The sequence below is a fragment of the Neomonachus schauinslandi genome, chromosome 14 (genome assembly GCF_002201575.2).
Source record: "Neomonachus schauinslandi chromosome 14, ASM220157v2, whole genome shotgun sequence".
Lineage (NCBI taxonomy): Eukaryota > Metazoa > Chordata > Mammalia > Carnivora > Phocidae > Neomonachus > Neomonachus schauinslandi.
Genome location: NC_058416.1, coordinates 13790610 through 13810459, shown reverse-complemented (window position 1 = coordinate 13810459; position 19850 = coordinate 13790610). Strand labels below are relative to the sequence as shown.

Here is a 19850-nt window from a genome sequence, read left to right as displayed (position 1 = left end):
CTGTGTGTTTTCTTTTATTATATTTTTCCTAAAAAGTTAATGGTGCTGAATGCTTCCTTGCAGATAACTTACAATCCTCCCTGAAGACTTCTAAAATCTTAGAACACTTAAAGGAAGACAGTTCGGAAGCTTCAAGTCAAGAAGAAGGTAAGTGTGGATTCACTGGAATAAGTCATTCTGCCTGATATGGGCAAAGGGAGAGGCAAATGGACCATTAGAACAAATTAAGGAGCCAAGAAACAGACATCTGGGAACTCGGAATATGACAGGTGGCATTATAAATAAGTGAGGAAAAAATAGACTAGTCAGTAAATGATGTTGGCTGGCTTTCCAGTTGAAAAAAATATTATCTCATTAGATCTGTACTTATATCATGCACAGAAATTGCAAGTGAATAACAAAATATATGTAACATAAACGTAATGTAATATGTAAGTTATAAAATGGAACTTTTAAATGTTAATAATCTGGGACAAGATGGCATTCTTGACAAAGCAGAGCATGACTGTAGTGGAGATCTTCCTGATCTAAATTAACTGAACATGTGACCCAAAAACCAGACAATTAGAAGACACTTACAGGATATTCACAGTTGAAGAAAGACTACATCCAGACAATAGAAATATTCTTTCAAAAAATCAGTGAGAACATCAGTCTGATTGGAAGTATGGACAAAAGATAAAGATAGTTCATGGAAGAAGAAATTTGAACAGCTGTTGAGCAGTGTCTAGCCTCACGAGTAGTGGGAAAAATGCACACTGTAAAAACAGTGAACTGTCATTTCATGCTCATCAGATCGGCAAAGCACTTTTGAGTCTGACATTACCAGGGATATGAAGTAATGGGAACTCTGATCCGCTGCGGGTGGGAATATAAATTGGTACAACTCATTTGGACAGAAATTGGACACTGTGCAGTGAGGTTGGAAGTAATTAATTTTATGCTACTGCCCAGCAGTTCTGCTGCTATGAAAACTGTTGTCCGTGTGCCCAGGGCATGGAGACTGAAGTCCTCACAGGGCAGCCTTGTGTGTAACAGCAAATACCTGGGTATGACCCAGGTGCTGTCAGTCTTCATAAGAACATGCACTAGAATATTTCAACTAGTTTACCTCCGTAGGGGGAGGGAGTCGAATGGAATGGAGGAAGGCCTTCGGTTGTTTCTGTGATATATTTTTGTTTCTTATAAAAAGAGGCAGATACAGTTGACCCTTGAACAACATGGAGGTTAGGGGTGCTGACCCCCAAGCAGTTGAAGGTTGGGTAGCACTTCTGACTCCCCCACAACTAAACTATTAGTAGCCTGCTGTTTGACCAGAAGCCTTACCAAAGGTGTCCACTGTTAACACAGAGTTTGTATTTTAGGTGTACTGTCTACTGTGTTCTTACAATAAAGTAGGCTAGCGAAAAGAAAATGTTAAGAAAATCATAAGGAAGAGAAAATAGGTTTCCAGTACTGTACTTACTCATCGGAAGAAAAATCTGTGTGCACGGGGACGCTTTGCGGTTCAGACCCATGTTTGTTGTTCAGGAGTCAGTTGAATAGAGAGACCTGGGAGATGGGTACATGGCGTTTCTTATATTAAATAGATAGGCATTTTTTGAATGTTTGAGACACTTCATTTCTTTAGTGGTTAAGAAAAGAGCCTGAAATCGAGGGTTGTCGTTTTGCAGGGGCGTGTCACAGTTTTGGACAAAACCAATTTGCTCTTAGGTGGACTGCATTTGAGAAGATATTTAAGGAAATTCAGTAGTGTGTCTTTGAAAAACTGCCTCTTTAAGGAATTTTTTGTGAGAAATGCTTAGAAGTGTTCTGCACGGTCTGTTGACACTGTTATAGTCACATAAATTAGTTGCATCATCCTTTTGGATTTTTGCAGAAGCATTTGGTATAATAAACTGTTTTTGTCTCTACTCTAGACGTGTTACAGCACACCATAATCCACAAGAAACATACCGGGAAAAGTCCCCTCGTGAAGTACGTATCTAATTTCTAAAACGTAAATGTCTTTGTGCATTTTTAATTCACTGGGTCACGTTTACTTGAATTACCGATACATTTGGCTGTAAGTCTGCCATTTTACTCTTGGCCTGTTACTTGTCCCACCTTTTTTGTGTTACCTTTTTTTTCTCTCCTTTCTGCTTTAGGGTGGCTTTTATTCTGGTTTTTTCTTCCCTTAACCTTGATTGTTCTATATCGTTTTCAGTTCTTCTGGTGGTTACCTTAGAGATTGTATTTTACATCTGAAACTTACTACGGTCTGATATGAATAGTGCTTGCACCACTTACCCTGTGAGGACCTTTAATCACTGTTGCTTCCCTTTCCTTCTCCCCCGTATAAACCGTCAGTGTCATGTATTGTTATTCTCCCTGTATTTTAGAGCTCATGAAACTCTTCACTCATCAGTTAGATTTTACCATTCCAGTGTCCTTCGTTCTTGCATGCGTGTCTTAGCATCCATCTGTGATTTTCTTCTTGCTGCAGAACACCAGAGTATTTCCTGCGTCCTGCCAGTGATGCATTCACTTTGTTTTTACCTGGAAAAAGAATGCTTATTTTGCCCGCATTTTTGCTGGATACAGGATCCTAGGTTGGCGGTTACTTTCTGTGAGCGCTTTGAAACTCAGGTTTTACCGTCTTGCTGTTGAATGCCTTTGGTCCCTTGCATTATATCCCCTCAGCCCAGCTCTGGCTCCCCTCATTTTCTCCTGTCCCACCTAAGCTGTAAGACGGGCCACCTTCCACCTCGGGGCACTTGCTGATTCTGGGGACCTAGCTGGCTCTCAAACAGGCATAGTCCAGAAATGCAAGTTAATTTGTCCCCGGGGGTCAGCGCTCAACTGATGGGGGAGCTCAGCTTCCTGTCCTTTAACTAGATAGTTCTGTGAGGGCCCAGCTGCTTTGAGCCTCTGCTGCTTCTCTTGGCGACCTCAGTAACGGACCCTCACGTTGGTTTTTCCTCCTTTCCTGTTTCCTTCTGTGTGCTCGTCGTTCCTGCTTCCTGGGGTCACCTACCCTAGCAACCATGCCATCCCAGATCCTGCTTTACTAGGAGGACTAAAAAAGACAGCCGGCCTTCATCGCTTCAGTCTTCTTGTTGCTCTTTGGAAGTTGGTGCGCTTTTCAAGCTCTGGTTCCTTTTATGATTTCCTATTGTCTGGTTTTCAGCACTCCGCCTAGGATATGTGTGTAGCCGTCTTTGAATGAATTCTACTTCTTGAGTCTGAAGCCTGATACCTTTTGGGTTTAGAGAAGTCCAAGCCATGATCTCTTCAGATATTGCTTCTGCCTGATTCTCTTGTTTTCTCTTCTGAGACCTGGACAACTTTGGATGATAGACTTCTCATCGTGCCCTGCGTGTCTCGTCAACTTTTCTACGTTCTCCGTATTTTCTTCCTCTCGGCGCTCCAGTCTAGTTTCTTCTGACCAAAGTTCCTCCTCATGGACTTTGTTCATCTGTTTCCATCCACTGAGTTCTTACTTTCAGTTTCTTTTACAGTGCCAGAGTTGAAATTTTTTATATTTTCCAGGACTCTTCCAAAATGTCTCATCGTCTTGTAGTCAGTGACGTGTTAAGCACTGTTATTTTAAAGGCCCTGTTCAGTACCTTCCTTCTCTGGATTCTTTTTGAGTCTGTTTCTGTTTGTTTCTTTTGGTTTTCAGTCGCATCATCCTGTCCTTTAATATGCCTTAGATATATGCAGCTCTTAGCGATCCTCGCAGGATCGGGGCTACCCGCCAGCCGGGGGTGGTACAGGATGACCGTAGCATAGAGTCTGAAGACAGTGTGCATTCGTTACTAATTTCCTTAGAGAAAGGTATTAATTCTTATCTTAGATCAGATAGCTGTGTAATAGTTTATTCTCACAGTATACTTTTTTTTCCCTTAGAGGTATCACTAGGCATTGTGTAAAAAAATAATATACTGAAGAAAGGGTCACTGCAGCTTCTTCATGCTGTGAATAGTAGGCCCCACTATTGAGAGTAGATTTTCATGCATGTGTAAACTTTTCTGATAGCACTGTCAGTACAAGTTGTTCTCCACTGGATGGGCTCACCATGCAATATTCCGAACAGAATGGACTCGTGGATTGGAGGAAGCAAAGCTGTCCCGCCGTTCAGCACCCGGAGCACTGTGTGGCCTTAGCTGACCAGGTATTGGAGGGTTTCGTTTCTGTCTTTGCTCATTGCTGCTCTAGAAGAGTCGAGTCCTCTGTGCGTTATTATGTCAGATAGTGTAAGTGTTGGACTTTAAATTTAACTGGAATATGTGGTCTAAGCTCTTCTGAGACCTGAAAGAATACGCTGAGATTGCCTTTATTGCTTAAAAATTTAGTACCTTTTGATACAAATCCTTTAATGTTTATTCTAATTAGGGATACATTAAATGGTTTTGCCAGATTTTTTCACTTTTGAAAGAAGTATTCACAGTTCAGTTGCTATCTTGCTGTTAGTGATGTGAATTTGGAAACCGACCTTTCCTCATGAATAGCTGGGGCACCTTCCCCAGCTTTCCGTTTTGTATTCTTTTGAATACAAAAGAATGTAATTAGGAAATACTTGCTTTCTTAGGAGTTGGTGTAGTCAAAGCACAGAATACTCTCACGTGTGTCTGTTTAGGTACGGTAGCACCACAGATGTAGGGGGATGCTCACTGTGCAGCTCTGGAGAGAACCACCTTCTTCCTAGAAAATAGATTGGTTAACCTGATTGTTATTTCTGGACAACACTCAGATCCAAATGTTAACCTTTACTGGAATGCGTTTTTACAAACTAAAGCATTGAAGCATATTTTAAGAAGTTGTATGTTACCTTAGTCCTACTTAATGGCCTATTTTCAGAGTCCATTTGATTATGCCTTTTCTCTCTCTATTTCAGTGCCTACACCGTCTCCCCTTAAAGGTGACAAAACTGTTTTGAAGTTTTAGCAACCTGAACTTTAAGAGAATTCTGTTGAAGGTGTAGCAAATACCAGTTTCTTGACTGTGTTTTATTTTGTGGTCAGAAGAAGGAATACAGGTCCATTTTAAAACGAAAATACAAAATAGGTATTTTTCTTAGGTTAATATTAAGTATTTATCAGAGAATGTGCAGATTTTAGTGATTCAGGTAGGTATTTTCAGGAAATAGGTTAGAAGTCAGAATTTATTAGAATATACAACTGGGAATATGTCATTTTAATGTTTGGTCTCAGAATAGAAGGATAACAACACAGTATGGTTTAGTTTTAGTCTGTTTGATTTCTTTTTATTCTTTCCATTAGCATTCAACTGAGAAACGAAGCTTATCATCAATAAATAAGAAGAAAGGAAAGCCACAAATAGAAAAGTAGGTTCAGTGTAATTTTCCAGTAATAGAAATTGGTAAGAAAGGCAACATGTGGGATTTGACTTTGGGCATGTTTAGTTGACGACATACAAATATTATTTTTCTACTAGTTCTCACCTTATTTTTACTTCGAGACTTAATTTTTTTTTTAATTTAAAATTATCAACAAATGCAAATGATTGAAATAAAGCTATTGCCAAATCTGTTTAGTTTGGAGGGGTGCAGAACTCTCAGAACTGTACACTAAAAGGTGAATCTTGCATTTAGATTATAGCTTACTAAAATTTTTTTGTAAAGATTTTATTTTTATTTATTTGCCAGAGAGAAAGAGAGAGAGAGAGCGTGCAAGCAGGGGGAGCGGGAGAGGGAGAAGCAGTTTCCCCGGTGAGCAGGGAGCCCAACGTGGGGCTCGATCCCAGGACCCTGGGATCATGACCTGAGCCAAAGGCACACACTTAACCGACTGAGTCACCCAGGCACCCCGAGGGAAAATCTTAGTAATTAACTGTGTTCTCTAGAGAGGCTTATAAAAAATGTCGGTAACGTGTATACTTTGGGTTTAGGGAGAAAACGATGAAAACTGACAACAGATTGAATAGTAGAATAAATGGTATTAGATTCTCCACTTCTCAACATGCCCATGGTGGTTCTGTGAAAGGTAAGAAAGTTTTTCTTTTAAATACCCATCCCCTAAATATATTTAGCATGATATCTATTATAGTAGATATTGAACTGTTGTGTCAAATCCTGGTATCATACTTTGATCCTGCACTGATGAGAATAGCAATTTCTGAATTAAACCATTCTGAAGTATTAATGGCGTTAATTGAGGATGTAGGATTCAGCGGTGGAGATACACCTTTCCTTTGCCACAGTTCTGCTTACCCACCTTCTCCTTCCTCTGGTAGCAACCGGCTCCTCACTTGTTAGCTTCTCAAGCCAGTCGCTCCTCCAGAGCAGAGGTCCAGGGACCTGGAAGATCTTTTCTACCCTCATGGAAACCTGTCCTTGTTCTTGTGTAAAGTCATTTTTTGGAATCTTGTTGACATTTTCATGTTTTACTGACCATCCTTCGTGGGGGTTTTATGGAGATTTAGGGGAATGCAGACACTCAGATTTTTATTGTGCTAGATTTGTATAGTTTCCATTTACCCACTTTTATTTTAAGGTCTCTTTGGTTTTGTATTCTTTTGAGAAATGTCCTTTCTTCTGGTTCATTGATAACTTTTCAGTGTCATGTTTACTATTAATAGGAAAGATAAAAGAGAATAAAAGCCCATAGACTGGTAGGAGAATGTTTTTTGCTCATGTGTGTACCTAACACATTTGTTGACGGGACTGACCTCACAAATTAAGGATTTTTTAAATTTAAATTTTATTCAAATATTAGCACATTCGGTTGTGATACAACATGAATAACCAGAATATATATTTTTAATGGAGTATGCTTTTAAATCAGGTATTTATTCAGAGAGACTGAAAATTGATACAGGAAATACAGTTACATTTTGATTCTAAAAATCATCTGGCCAACTCATTGAATTAACCAACTGAACAACTGTCTTTGGGGAAAAAAATGACATGGGAAAAAAAAAAACCCACATCGTTGTTCGGTTTATTGTAACACTTCAGTACCTTTGAGGTTTCCTGTGGTGGTGGCAGCCAACAGGAGGAGGAAAAGCTACAATAAGAACGACGAAAGGCCTCTGTCGGTGGATGGTTGGAAATTGCTTCCCGCACACCTCCCTGTCTCTGGTCTTCCTCCCTCCAGCTCATTTTCTTCACTGCCCACATGTTTGTCTCCTGGATGACTTACTTCGTTGGGTCATTTCCCAGTGGAAATTTCTGTCAAATGTGGCCCACCCTCAGAAGATCGCTCTGTCTCTTGTCTCTCACATAATTTGGGAATTGCTGCTTCCCGGAGAAGCACACAACTCTTCTTTCCTTGTTAGCTTCCTATTTGCGGAGAAGTCCTGTGGACTTTGATCTCAGACAGACGTGGGTTTGACTGTTGTACTCCGCAATGTGGTTTTGTAAATGTGTGGCCTCTCCGAAGCCTTATTCTTCTCATTTGTAAGACAGGAATAATAATCTCCTTCCCTAGATTGTGAGAATTAAATATGGTTGCATCTGAAAAGCATTTCTCCAGTGCTGAGTACGTCAGTGCTCAGTAATTTTAGTTCCTTTTCCCTATTCAAAGGTAGAAGAAAACATACATTGTGTAGGTTATTAAGAACTTCTAAATAACATCCCAAACTCCCAAATCCCTTTGGCTCTTTATTTTCCAGTATTCTGAAAATACAACGTCCGGATTTTTTGTTAAGATAAACCTTATTCTGTGTCCTGAAGTGTGACTATATATAAAATCTTTAACTCTGCACTGATGTCAAATGTAGCTCAGATGTTTGCCGACTCTGATTTAAAAATAAAAACGACCCTCTATTTATTAATGTCCCTTTGAAACATTAGGGTATAAAGAAGGAATTACCTTTAAGCATTCAGTAAACTCAAGATGTATTTAAGATGTTTTTCTTTTTGGAAAAATCCTGCATGTCATAAAGTGTAGAGACTGTATTGGATTTGAAAATATCAGATCCTTCTGATTGGTAGGTTGTCCTCATCTTTTAATAACCAAGAGAAGTATTACTCATTTTTAATCTTAAAATTTAGCTTCCATTTTGAGTAGTAATACATTTATATAGTTCAATATTCTAAAGATACAAAGGTAGCAAAATAAGTCCCTTACTGCCTCCCTTTGTGTTGTGTCCTCCCAAGAAAGCAGGCAGTCTTCTTTGTCATCTATATTCTTTGCAGTGTATTTGCTTTTAAAACCTCCAGCTTTAAATCTCTCCACTAAAAGGGATGCTTGCTTTACTTCCTCTGCGTTAAGAACTTTGTTCCACGGTATCACCCTGTGTTTCTTCCACCCTATTCTTCTGTTGTGGATTGTGGCACCAAGAAGTTTGGGGGGGCCGTGAGATAGTTGACCTCTCAGTAATTCTTTTAAAAGATTTCAGAGACTTAAACACCTCCAGCTTCCTTTAATAACCCACTGTGTTTCTGTCATCTGGTATACCTACATGCTTCTTCAGTCCACCTTAACTTCTGTTTGTTTGTACATACTAGTAACCAGGATTTTTATTGTTAGAATAGTGGCCAGAATAGAATATGGTAATTTGGGGGGGGGTTTGTCTTCTTAATAACATGCATAACCTTTTACCCTTTGAGACATAAATAAAAAAGTGTATGCTTCTGTTTGAAAGGACAGTGGGTGGAACATCCTTCATCATAATTGTTTCATCTTCTCCGTTCACACCTCTTGACTCCAGAGGGTCACATGATTCCTAATGAGAAAAATTCCAAAGACTCTGCACTTTCTGGATCATCAGAGAGAGAATTATGTTTAGTATAGTTTTAGATTTAGATTTAGTTCCTTGAAAACTGCAAATGATTATATTTGACAGTTTGGTGATTAGAATATTGACTAGCTATATAATCTAGAGTAAATCATTCTATAATTTGGCATTTGGAGAAATAGCTGCCCTTTTTTTATTATTTTTTTTATTTTTAACATATTCCAAAACTTACTCTTTGAAGTTTCAGAGACTCCACTGTAGTTTCACTCTCTGAGTTTTAGGGAGCAAATCTCAGCTCACCCTCCCCCAGTGGCTCCCTTTTAGTGCATCATTTCTGGTTTTATACGATCATTGAATCTTTGATTCCCTTAGTAGAATTGTTCATTTTGTTCATCTTGCTGCTTGAACTATTTATATGCACAATCTCCATATGTGCCACAGTTGTATACGTTTTATTTTCATTCGTCCAGTTTAATGCCAGGCTCTTTGGCCACCGTGGCACATTAGATCGTCTTCAGATCCCCGTTAGTGTTGGCTTGCATCCCTTCCCTCAGTCATGTTGTGACTGGTAATGCAGAGCCTACTCTGTGTATAAGTACACTCCAGCTTACTTTTCTGCAAAATTATTACTTGCCCAAGTCACTCCTCTGCCACTTTTCTTACAGTCTCATGAGATTTTGTGCGGTTTTCCTTTGGCGGTTTGGCATTTTATTACCCAAAGGGAATTAGCAGCATCTGCATTCTTAATGACTTTATTCTTTAATATCACTTCACCATTGGAGTGGTTGGGCTAGGCTAGGTCATACTTCACCGTACTAACACTGTTATAAATTTAATACATTCAAGGGATTAAAGGACACAGATTAGTCAGCTGCCTTGTTCATTACACAAACCATATCTTTTTTTTCTAACACATATTTTGTCCAAGCAATTACCTTTTATTGCTTCTACCAGGTTGCCATAGAAATGGTTCACTCATCTATATAATTCCGAAATACCTCCAGAATTCCTTATATGGGGATTTATCTACTAAACATGTGTTGAATGCTTGCTGTGAGGCAGAAACTATGTTAGCTGCTGGGTTTACAGAAATGAATAGAACAGTTATCTAAATTTGGGCCAGTGCAGGAATGTCTAGTACTAGGTATACTAATAATCTTTTCTCTGTGCCCAAAACAGATATGGCTCATTGATCATGACAGGTTCTGTACAACACCCCCTACCCCACCTCGATCTGGGTTTGGTTTCTGGGCAGAACTCAGGGGGCTACTTAGTCTACTAGATGGGAAACATTTGACTCTTTTTAAATACTCGAGCACAGTGATTTAACTGGATAAGCATTTTTGGCAGTCAGTTCTATTCTTGAGTTCTATTAAAGAATGAGTTTTCCAATAAGCTCTGAGGAGTTAAAATATCCAGACTTAGAAAATGGCTCCATGCACTGTTATTGAGCAGACCCTACAAAGAACCTTAACTCTGATTTTTTTTTAAAGTCAGTAAGATCGACTTGTTCCTCTGCCTTTATTTTAAGAATGTATTTGTTATTCAGGTATTTTCAATTAAAATTGTGCTTTAATAATGAATTTTTACCTAGATCAAGGACCAGCTTTTTAAGTGTTTATAGAAAAACTGAAAGAAAAAATTTTTTACAGCTGTAACTAATTCTAATGGTTTAATTCAGAAATTAATTTAACTACTTAACATGATTCTTTAAAAATAGAATTGTTATTTTTAGATGTGAATTTGGACATTGGATCTGGACATGACACGTGTGGAGAAACCTCTTCAGAGAGTTACAGTTCTCCTTCTAGCCCACGACATGATGGAAGAGAAAGCTTTGAAAGTGAAGAAGAAAAAGACAGAGGTTTGCTCTCTGGAAGGGATATGGGGGTGGCAGAGGAAAATGTGTGTTGTCTCTTAAAATCAGTCAGACATAAGTAATTTTATGTTCCTATAAATGTCATTATTGATTTTAAATTTAACTGGTATAAAGGGTGTCATAGACCTCTGACTTGGCAGTTCCTAGCAATGTTGATTTTTTTTTTAAGGCTTTATTTCCCTGCATATGAAATTAAGTAGAAAAATAGTCATAATAAAGAGTTCGGTGTAGAAAAATTGAAAATGTGTGTGTTGCTAGAGGTACATATTTATAATATACATATCTTCCCGATGGATTGATCCTTTTATCATTATAAAATATCCCTCTTTTTTTTGTCTCTAGTAAGAATTTTTTTTTAAAGTCTTTTATCTGAGAATAATATAGCACTCTAGCTCTCTTGGGCATTATTTGCAGGGTACTTCTTTTTCTGTCCTTTAAGCCTATTCGTGTCTTTGAATCTGAAGTGTGTGTAGTTGGATTACGGCTTTTTAGCCATTCTGCATATCTCTGCCATTTGAGTGGAATGTTTAATCCATTTAATTTTACTGTAATTACTGATAATGCAGATTCACATCTGCCGTTTTGCCGTTTGTTCTCTGTATGTATTGTCTTCAGTTCCTCCTTAAACAGAAGCTCAGAGTCAGCCAAAAGTTAAGAGTATAAGAAAACCTTCTAGATTTTCAGGAATATGTGGAAGCTTTTTAAAGCTCCCTGTGGACATCTCATTCTTCTGGGTTTTTTTTTTTTAAGTTTTTTGGTCAACCTCTTGTTAGCCCCAACTGGTAATGCTGCCTCAGGCAGCCTAGTTGTTAAACATTTGCAGCTTGACTGATTGTGACAAATGCCCCGTGGGTAAGTAGCTGTTAACACAGAGTGAGCTCTGACTGCTAGGCCAGTAGTGACAGTTCTTTGGGGATGGGGCTTTTAGAGAGCTCCAAATCCATGCTTTTTCTGGTGGCTGCTAGGCTGCTGGTTTATCTAGCTACTGTAGCTGCAAAACTTTTCATTTATAAAGCTACTTCTGAGCTGGAGAAAGTATACAGGAATTAGGGCAAGGTAAAATGCCACAGTGCTCATCCTTCTTAAGAGATTCAATGGCGGGGCGCCTGGGTGGCTCAGTTGGTTAAGCGACTGCCTTCGGCTCAGGTCATGATCCTGGAGTCCTGGGATCGAGTCCCACATCGGGCTCCCTGCTCAGCAGGGAGTCTGCTTCTCCCTCTGACCCTCCCTCCTCTCATGCTCTCTCTATCTCATTCTCTCTCTCAAATAAATAAATAAAATCTTTAAAAAAAAAGAGAGATTCAGTGGCTTTTCTGGAATAAACACTCCTCAGATTGCTGTAAGCCTTTAGTTAATTTCTAGAGTTCTGAAAGAGTTGATTTTGACAGTTTTTGCCAGGATTCTTGTTCCTTTTATGCAGGAGCGGCGTGTCAGAGATCCTTACTACCATTCTGGAAATGAGATCTCAAAAATGTGTATGTTGAATGAGGATATCATTTTTTACACATGATAAAGACATCTGATTGGTAACATCTTGGTTATAAACATCTGATTAGGAACATTTTGGTTATAAGATGAAGCCATGCTAGTGGGAAGTATTAAATGGTTTCCCTGGGGCCATGATCTATAGAGAGCCTTAGACCACAGCATTTCAGCCGCGCGTGGCTTCTTCCTGGGCAGCGTGCAGCTTCCCGAGACCTCAGCTTCTGTGTCAGAGTATCAGGTCATGTGTTGGGGAGCTCCGGCAGGGGGGCTGCTGCGTCACGCACAGTTAAAGCCCGTCTTACTGGGTGGTTGGTTTGAAGCCTGACCCTGCAGCATGCAGAGACTCTACCCCCGGTTCTAATTAGAGCCACCGCTATTTCTGATCTGCAGTTTCCTCATGAAAAAGAAAAAAAAATGGAAATAACTGCCCAGAGCTCTTATGAAAGTTAAATGAGAGCATTTTTATTTTATTTTTATTTTTATGCCTTATCCAGAATAGACAAGCTTTCAGTGTGTTTCATTCCCCAGGCTCTGCTTGATTCTGTGGGATGTACCAATAATCCAGGGGCTCTTGAGCTAACAGTGCACATTTGGCCTCTTGGTCAGAATTGTGAAGAGTACATCTGTGCACTCAGGTTACTTTGCAGCCTCCCTTTCCTGCCGTCGGATAGGGTGAGTTGGCGGCCTAGATGGAGGAGCTTGCCCTTTTTCAGAGAAGTTCCATTATCCAGTGACTAAGTTGAGCCTTCCCTAAATGAAGAATCATTTGGAATATCTAAAACCAGCAGGGGGAAAATATCCACTGTGGGGAAAAAGCTTTAATCATTTTTAGAATTTTGAGTGCATGAAAAGGTTGCTTTAAAAAGCATGTGACTTTGTTGTTGTTCTGTTGCTCATAATGGGGTTTTGTTTTGAGACTTCATACTTTTGAAAGCCAATGCAAAAAAGGGAGAGACCGTCTCTAATTAGCTAGATGAGTCCTTACAATGCTCAGAAAACCTTTTGGGATCATTTAAACTCATGGGACCATTTGCCGTGACTTAAGATTTAAAGAAAGCCCAGTTCATACAGAAATGTAGTTAACCACCTGAAAAATGACCTATCTTCTTTGGACTTAAATGTTTGTCTTCCTCACTGTGTATTGCTACGATGGTTACAGATACAGGTAAAGTGCCTTGAATAAGTTACTAACTTTTGGATACATTTTGTTTTGAAACATTTAGCAAGAAACACCTCAGTTATTAAGGGAAGTTTATGCTAGAACTACTTACTCATAAATTGAAACTCTTCTTCCTAAATTATAATAATTGAGTGAATAGCACTGTTGACATCCTGTGTCATTAAGCAGGTTCTGTTTAACCTTTCTTGAGGAAGACTACTAGTATGATTTGTTCTTAGTATTGTTTCAAAAGTTTTTAACACCTTTGCTGAATATAGTATAGCTAGCTGTTACCTTCATACATGTAAACTTTTTTAAGTACATGATACAGTTTTGCTGTACATGATACAGTTTTGCTGTATTCATGAGCAAAAAAGATGTTAAAATGGGCACTACATTTAATTGCATGGTTGCTCCACATACTATTGCAGCATCTGGGTTTATGATACCTGCATATTGTGAACTAGACTTTATCTTTTGCCCTCTTTCTACCGGAAGTTAGGACACTCAGGGCAAGTCTAGATTGAAGCTCTTCCTGTATACAAGCATGAGAGCGATTGCAGCAATAACGCCATATGACGTGTAATTTTGGATTTCCGCTTTGCTGTTTTGCCATGGGCGAGATGGCGGCGTGCTCGTATTTGCCTTGCTGCTTGTGCTCCAGCACCATTTGTTTTATGACTAAAATAGGAGCTTTAAATGTTCTTTTCCCCACTGAAATCCATTCTCTTCCATTCCCTACCTCTAGATCTTTGGGTGAAGGATAGTCTTGTGATTGCATCATATGTGTGAGACCCGTGGGAAGACCTTGGGTTTGGCAGTGCAGAATACAAATCAAGTGAATTGCCTAAAATTGATTAAAAAGATCCAATCCTTTTCTCAGTAATAAGGTGATATTAAATAAATCTCAGTATTGTGCTTCATTCAGTCTCCAGTTAACCTTTTGTTGCTTATCTCTCCATGGATTTTCTTTTTTATTAAAGACTTAATTTTTTTAGAGCAGTTTTAGGCTTACAATATGATGAAGAGGAAAGTACTACAGAGATTTCCCCTGTAGACAGCCTACCCTGTTATCAGTAGCACTCACTGGAGTGGTACACTTTTTACTAAGCGTGAACATCCGTGGACACATTATTATCACCCAGCAGCGCCTGTAGTTGACCTAAGGGTTCATTCTTGATTGTTATACCTTCAGTGGCTTTGGACAAATGTTATAATGACTTGTATTCCCCATTATAATATCATACAGATCATTGTCACTGCCTGAAAGTCCCCTGTGCTCTGCCTCTTCGTCTCTGCCCTCAGCTCCCCGCCCCTGATGACCACTGGTCTTTTTATTGTCACTGTAGTTTTGCCTTTTCCAGAATCTCTATATTTTAAAAAAAAAGTCCATAGGAAGCCAAAAATTAAATGAAGGTCAGCTTGGTGGTCAGGAAACAGAGGGACACATCTCCTCCAGTTCTAAACTTCAGAGTTGATTTTAGATACACTTAAAATGTGGGGTGCCTGGGTGACTCAGTCGGTTAAGTGTCTGACTCTTGATCTCAGCTCAGGTCTTGATCTCAGGGTCCGTGAGTTCAGGCCCCGCGTTGGGCTCCATGCTGGGCGTAGAACCTACTTAAAAAAAAATAAAATGTAAAATAAAAAAAAAATAGATATACTTAAAATTTATTTCTAGCGAGAGATGAGAGTGATGCATGCTTTAACATCCGTTTATATGTTTCCCTTAGACACAGACAGCAATTCTGAGGATTCTGGGAATCCATCAACAACCAGGTTTACAGGCTATGGTTCCGTCAACCAGACCGTCACTGTCCAGCCGCCTGTTCAGATTGCTTCATTAGGAAGCGACAACGGAGGCCTTTTAGAAGATCCCCTCACCGCACCCAAGTATCAGCATATTTCTTTTATGCCAACTTTACACTGTGTCATGCACAATGGTGCCCAGAAGTCTGACGTTGTTGTTCCTCCACCCAAATCTGCCGATGGCAAGACAATAGGGATGCTCGTTCCCAGTCCTGTTGCTATTTCTGCAATAAGGGAATCCACAAATTCCACCCCTGTTGGAATCCTGGGGCCAGCAGCTTCTACTGGAGAATCTGAAAAGCACCTTGAATTACTGGCTTCCCCTTTACCTCTTCCGTCAGCCTTCCTCCCCCACAGCAGCGCCCCTGCTTTGCACCTCACAATCCAGAGGCTAAAGTTGCCGCCACCACAGGGGTCTTCAGAGAGTTGCCCAGTTAACATCCCACAGCAGCCCCCCGCGAGTCTGAGCATCGGATCACCAAACACTGCCTTTCTTCCTGTCCACAGCCCAGGTAGTTTTCCGGGATCTCCTGTCGCTACCACGGACCCCATCACAAAATCTGCATCCCAGGTGGTAGGACTCAATCAAATGGTGCCTCAAATCGAGGGAAACACTGGGACCGTCCCTCAGCCTACCAATGTGAAGGTAGTTCTTCCAGCAGCCGGCCTGTCAGCTGCCCAGCCACCAGCTTCCTACCCCTTGCCAGGCTCGCCCCTCGCCGCCAGTGTGTTGCCCAGCCAGAATTCCAGCGTGCTCAGCACGGCGGCCACGTCGGCCCAGTCGGCGGGGGCGGGCATCAGTCAGGCCCAGCCCGCAGCGCCGCCCGCCGTCCCCACCCACACCCCAGGCCCCGCCCCCAGCCCGAGCCCTGCGTTGACACACAGTACTGCGCAGAGTGACAGCACGTCTTACATCAGTGCTGTGGGAAACACGAACGCTAACGGGACAGTACTGCCGCCACAGCAGATGGGCTCGGGTCCTTGTGGTTCTTGTGGGCGCAGGTGCAGCTGTGGGACCAATGGCAACCTTCAGCTAAATAGTTACTACTATCCTAACCCAATGCCCGGACCAGTGTACCGAGTCCCGTCGTTCTTTACTCTGCCATCCATCTGCAATGGCAGCTACCTCAACCAAGCACATCAGAGCAACGGAAACCAACTTCCTTTTTTTCTGCCTCAGACTCCATATGCAAATGGACTGGTGCATGACCCAGTCATGGGGAGCCAAGCCAACTATGGCATGCAACAAATGGCGGGATTTGGGAGATTCTATCCTGTCTATCCAGCACCTAATGTAGTTGCCAACGCGAGCGGTTCGGGGCCCAAGAAGAACGGGAACGTGTCATGTTACAACTGTGGCGTAAGCGGACACTACGCACAGGAGTGCAAGCAGTCGTCCATGGAGGCCAGTCAACAAGGTAATCATGAGAGCTCCCAGAGGACTTGTTTTTGAGTGTGCCCGTTTCTCCCTACCTTACTGAGCATGGTGATCCTGTTGTGGCAGAAAGAGCTGGTGTGTGTTCATTTACGGATGTTGTGCTTTTCAGTGACAAATCCGAAAATGCAAATGGGAAAACCTAGTGTAGACCCAGGTCACGCAGCACAAGGAAGTTGAGAGGAATTCAGTTTCCAAGGAAAGCAAAAACCATTGAGGCACTTTTGAAGGAATATAATGGGAATTTGCGTTCTATAATGTCAAATCTCTTGCTTGCCGCACTTTTTTTTTTTAAGCTACCATTCTGTTTCGTAGAGTAAACAAAATTTTTAAATACTGAAAAAGTAGGAAGTAATGTAGTCATCTGACATGTCTGATTTTTAGTTTCTCTTTAGCATATCGATGCATAGCCAGCTGGTCTCATGCACATTCCCTCATGCTGCCCCTTTCCCTCCCAGCAGATGCTTAAAAAAAAAAAAGCTATTGCATTTTAAGGAACAAAATATTTAAGCACTCGTTTGGGAGTAAGGGAATTATTTGAACTCTGTTTAATGTTATTACCACCAGAAACAAGAAAATGTTCTTAAATGAGTATGAGTAAGATCACAAATTCAGCGGAGACGTCAGACTGTTATCTTTCGCTTGGATTTGGCTTTTGTCATTTTGCCAAATCTCACCCAGAAAAAAAAAGTCTTGAATTGCGAGTGTATACTTGACATTTTTTAAAGGAAGATTGAGTTTGATAGCTTTAGGTTGAACTTAAAGCACAAACTTCATATTACTTTCTGAAGGTAATTTATTTTACCATTTTGGAATCGTAGTAGTGCGGAGGAAGCTGCCTTCTGCCGAGCATGCCCATTTGCTATCTTGTAGTGGTTTGTGATGCATTGCATTGTAAGCAGTGACTTAGCAGTTCTGTCTTTCCCGTTTTAGGCACTTACAGACTGAGATACGCACCTCCCCTCCCCCCTTCTAATGATACGTTGGATTCTGCAGACTGAAACAAGTAAAGCTTGACTGCCTAATACCCTGACGTGTTGGGGAGTCATGGTGGGGTGTGGAGGGGAGGAAAGGAAAGGTATTTTTTGTTTGTGTTTCTTTGTCTCTACATTTCCTAGATTTCTATGCAGTTGGGATTTTTCATTTCTCTTGTACCGATGTCCAAAACAAAAAAGAATGCATTGCTTTTCAGCCTCTGGTCTCCTGGTTCAACAACAGGCTTATGTGTATGATACATGTAATTTAAACATCCAGACAAACTATCAAAAGGAAAATGTTTGCTGTGCTTTTTTTTTTTACACTGAATACTTGCTGTGTGCAATGTTTACTGAATCTTTAAAACTGTGTATTTGACCTTTTTTTACAACACTGGTGACAGTCATATGGTTTTGAAAAAGAGAAACTTTGCTTCTTCCCCACTCTTCTCACTTTCACCCTAAAGGACACACATCTCCCCGCCACCCTCCTTCCAGTGACCTGAGGCAGGGGCAGTTGGCCGCGCATCGGTCTCCGCTTTCATGACCCGTCCTGCCTGTAAGTCAAGGGTGAAATGTTTCACCTTAATCCGAAAGGAGACATCAAGTTCCCCGAATTGTGTGTATGTATGTACTAAACAGCATCACGTAAACACAGATATGCAGTGCTTGTGGTCCAAATCAAAATTAAAGTAAGTGGAAGAGAGAGGAAGAAGTAAAACCATGTGAAACTGAAAAAATATGATGTCTGAAGTGGACAAAGAGCTTTTTCTTAAAAAAACAAACAAAAAACAAAAATAGCCAAAAAAAAAAAAAACCTTTTTACTTCATCATACTTTTTTAGCCTGTTGCTTCAGAGAGACTTAAAGTGAACAAACTAGTGTGAGTGTTGTTCTGTGTGTCTGTGTGTGTAATGAAAGTCGACAGCCGATTTCACTTGTAGTCTACCACTGTGTCGTGCTAAAGAGACACTACCTGAGTAAAGATTTCTTCTTTTCTCACACCAACTGTAGCAGTGTTATGTTGTGTTTAAAATGTGTATGGTTTATTGCAATCTGAGCAGGAGCTCTGGCTTCTGCAAAAGTCAGGTTTGTTCCCTAACCCGTCTCTCGTAGCAAAGTCACTTTGATAAGTTTACCACTATGCTTGATTATAATGTGAAAGACTGAATTCTGAGTGTGTTAAGATGGTATTAATCATGTCAGTGTCATGTCACTAAGTTTAATGCTGCTGTTTAAAAAAAAAAAAAGTTTTTTTAAAGCCAATCTATGTACTAAATTGCTTCCAGGTAATTTTTGATTTCCTAAAGTGCACTGAGATTATCTGGAAGATTGGGTGTATTTTTGGAACTGCTGCATTCAAAAGCAATGAGCAACTACCACTGTATAGTCCTAGGTTAAGGGTCGGGGCTGGTTTTGTTTTCCCATTCCTCAGTACAGAGCAGAAATGATAGATTTTTGTTGTGTGGAGTAATGTCGGTGTACAGCGGAGGGACTTAAGTGTTTGGTCTTGGTTCAGAAGCCTAACAGATTGCTAGATAAAAGGAAAAACTTGAAGAAAAAAGAAGCTTCATTTAATGCTTCATAGGTAGCATTTATATTTATAGCAGCAATGTACATTTTGAAACTAACTTTCAGGGTGGGAGTTAAAGGGGAAAGGGGCGGGGATGAAGGGGTAGATGAAAGCTTTAATTTAAAAAGAGAAGTTCGAGTAAAGGAAATTATTTTGATTAAATATATTTTATTTGATCTGGGTATTTTTGGACCACATTATTAAATTAATTGTTAAGCTGCAGTTGAGTTGTTCTAGTGAGAGTTTTGATAAGCCACGTATGGACCGCATTGTGAATCACTTGCCAGTTGTACTTTATGGAGCTTATTTTATGATTTAAAATACTGTACTGTACATAGGAGGTATGTTACCTTCTCCTTATTTGTATGTTTACCATATACTTTGATATTTGAAATGTTATGTACTGGAAAGGCCACTTATATTTCTAGAACAGATTGGATTTTATGCAACCCTTTTTCCTTGAATTAACAGCAATAAAAAAAATGAAAAACAGCTTAAGAATTGTGGTTTATTGCAAATTTTGTAAAAGTGAAAGGAGGAGGACATCACACATGGTGATTTGTTTTTTCTTTTTAGAGAATCAACACATTATCCCCTGTAATGTGGGGCAGTGAATTACAAAGTTTTGTTTTTTAACCATATGGATGTTTTTCAGCCCCCCCCATGCCCCCCCTGCACCGACAGCCCCGCCCTGTAGGCCGCCCGTGACGCTGAGCGACTGTGTTTCTGTCCCCCGCGCGCTGTGTGCCACTTCCGGTGGCGGCTCCCGTCACCGGAAGTATGGAGGACCTGATTTACTCTCGCAGGCTTATGACGATTGTGTTTTCCAGGCAGCTCTCAGTACAGTATCGAGTG

At 40.4% G+C, this 19850-nt stretch overlaps 1 protein-coding gene across 1 annotated transcript in view; it reads left to right on the top strand.

Moving 5' to 3' along the window:
- The window catches only part of ZCCHC2 (zinc finger CCHC-type containing 2), a 58081-nt gene extending 38620 nt beyond the window's left edge, over window positions 1-19461 (top strand). Inside the window, exons 8-15 of the mRNA XM_044920860.1 lie at window positions 64-147; window positions 1920-1977; window positions 4021-4156; window positions 5265-5329; window positions 5893-5987; window positions 10421-10549; window positions 14939-16432; window positions 17383-19461. Coding sequence (XP_044776795.1) covers window positions 64-147; window positions 1920-1977; window positions 4021-4156; window positions 5265-5329; window positions 5893-5987; window positions 10421-10549; window positions 14939-16432; window positions 17383-17450 — 2129 coding nt within the window. The 3' untranslated portion in view covers window positions 17451-19461. The remainder of the gene's footprint in view (window positions 1-63; window positions 148-1919; window positions 1978-4020; window positions 4157-5264; window positions 5330-5892; window positions 5988-10420; window positions 10550-14938; window positions 16433-17382) is intronic.
- The last annotated feature ends 389 nt before the right edge of the window (window positions 19462-19850 follow it).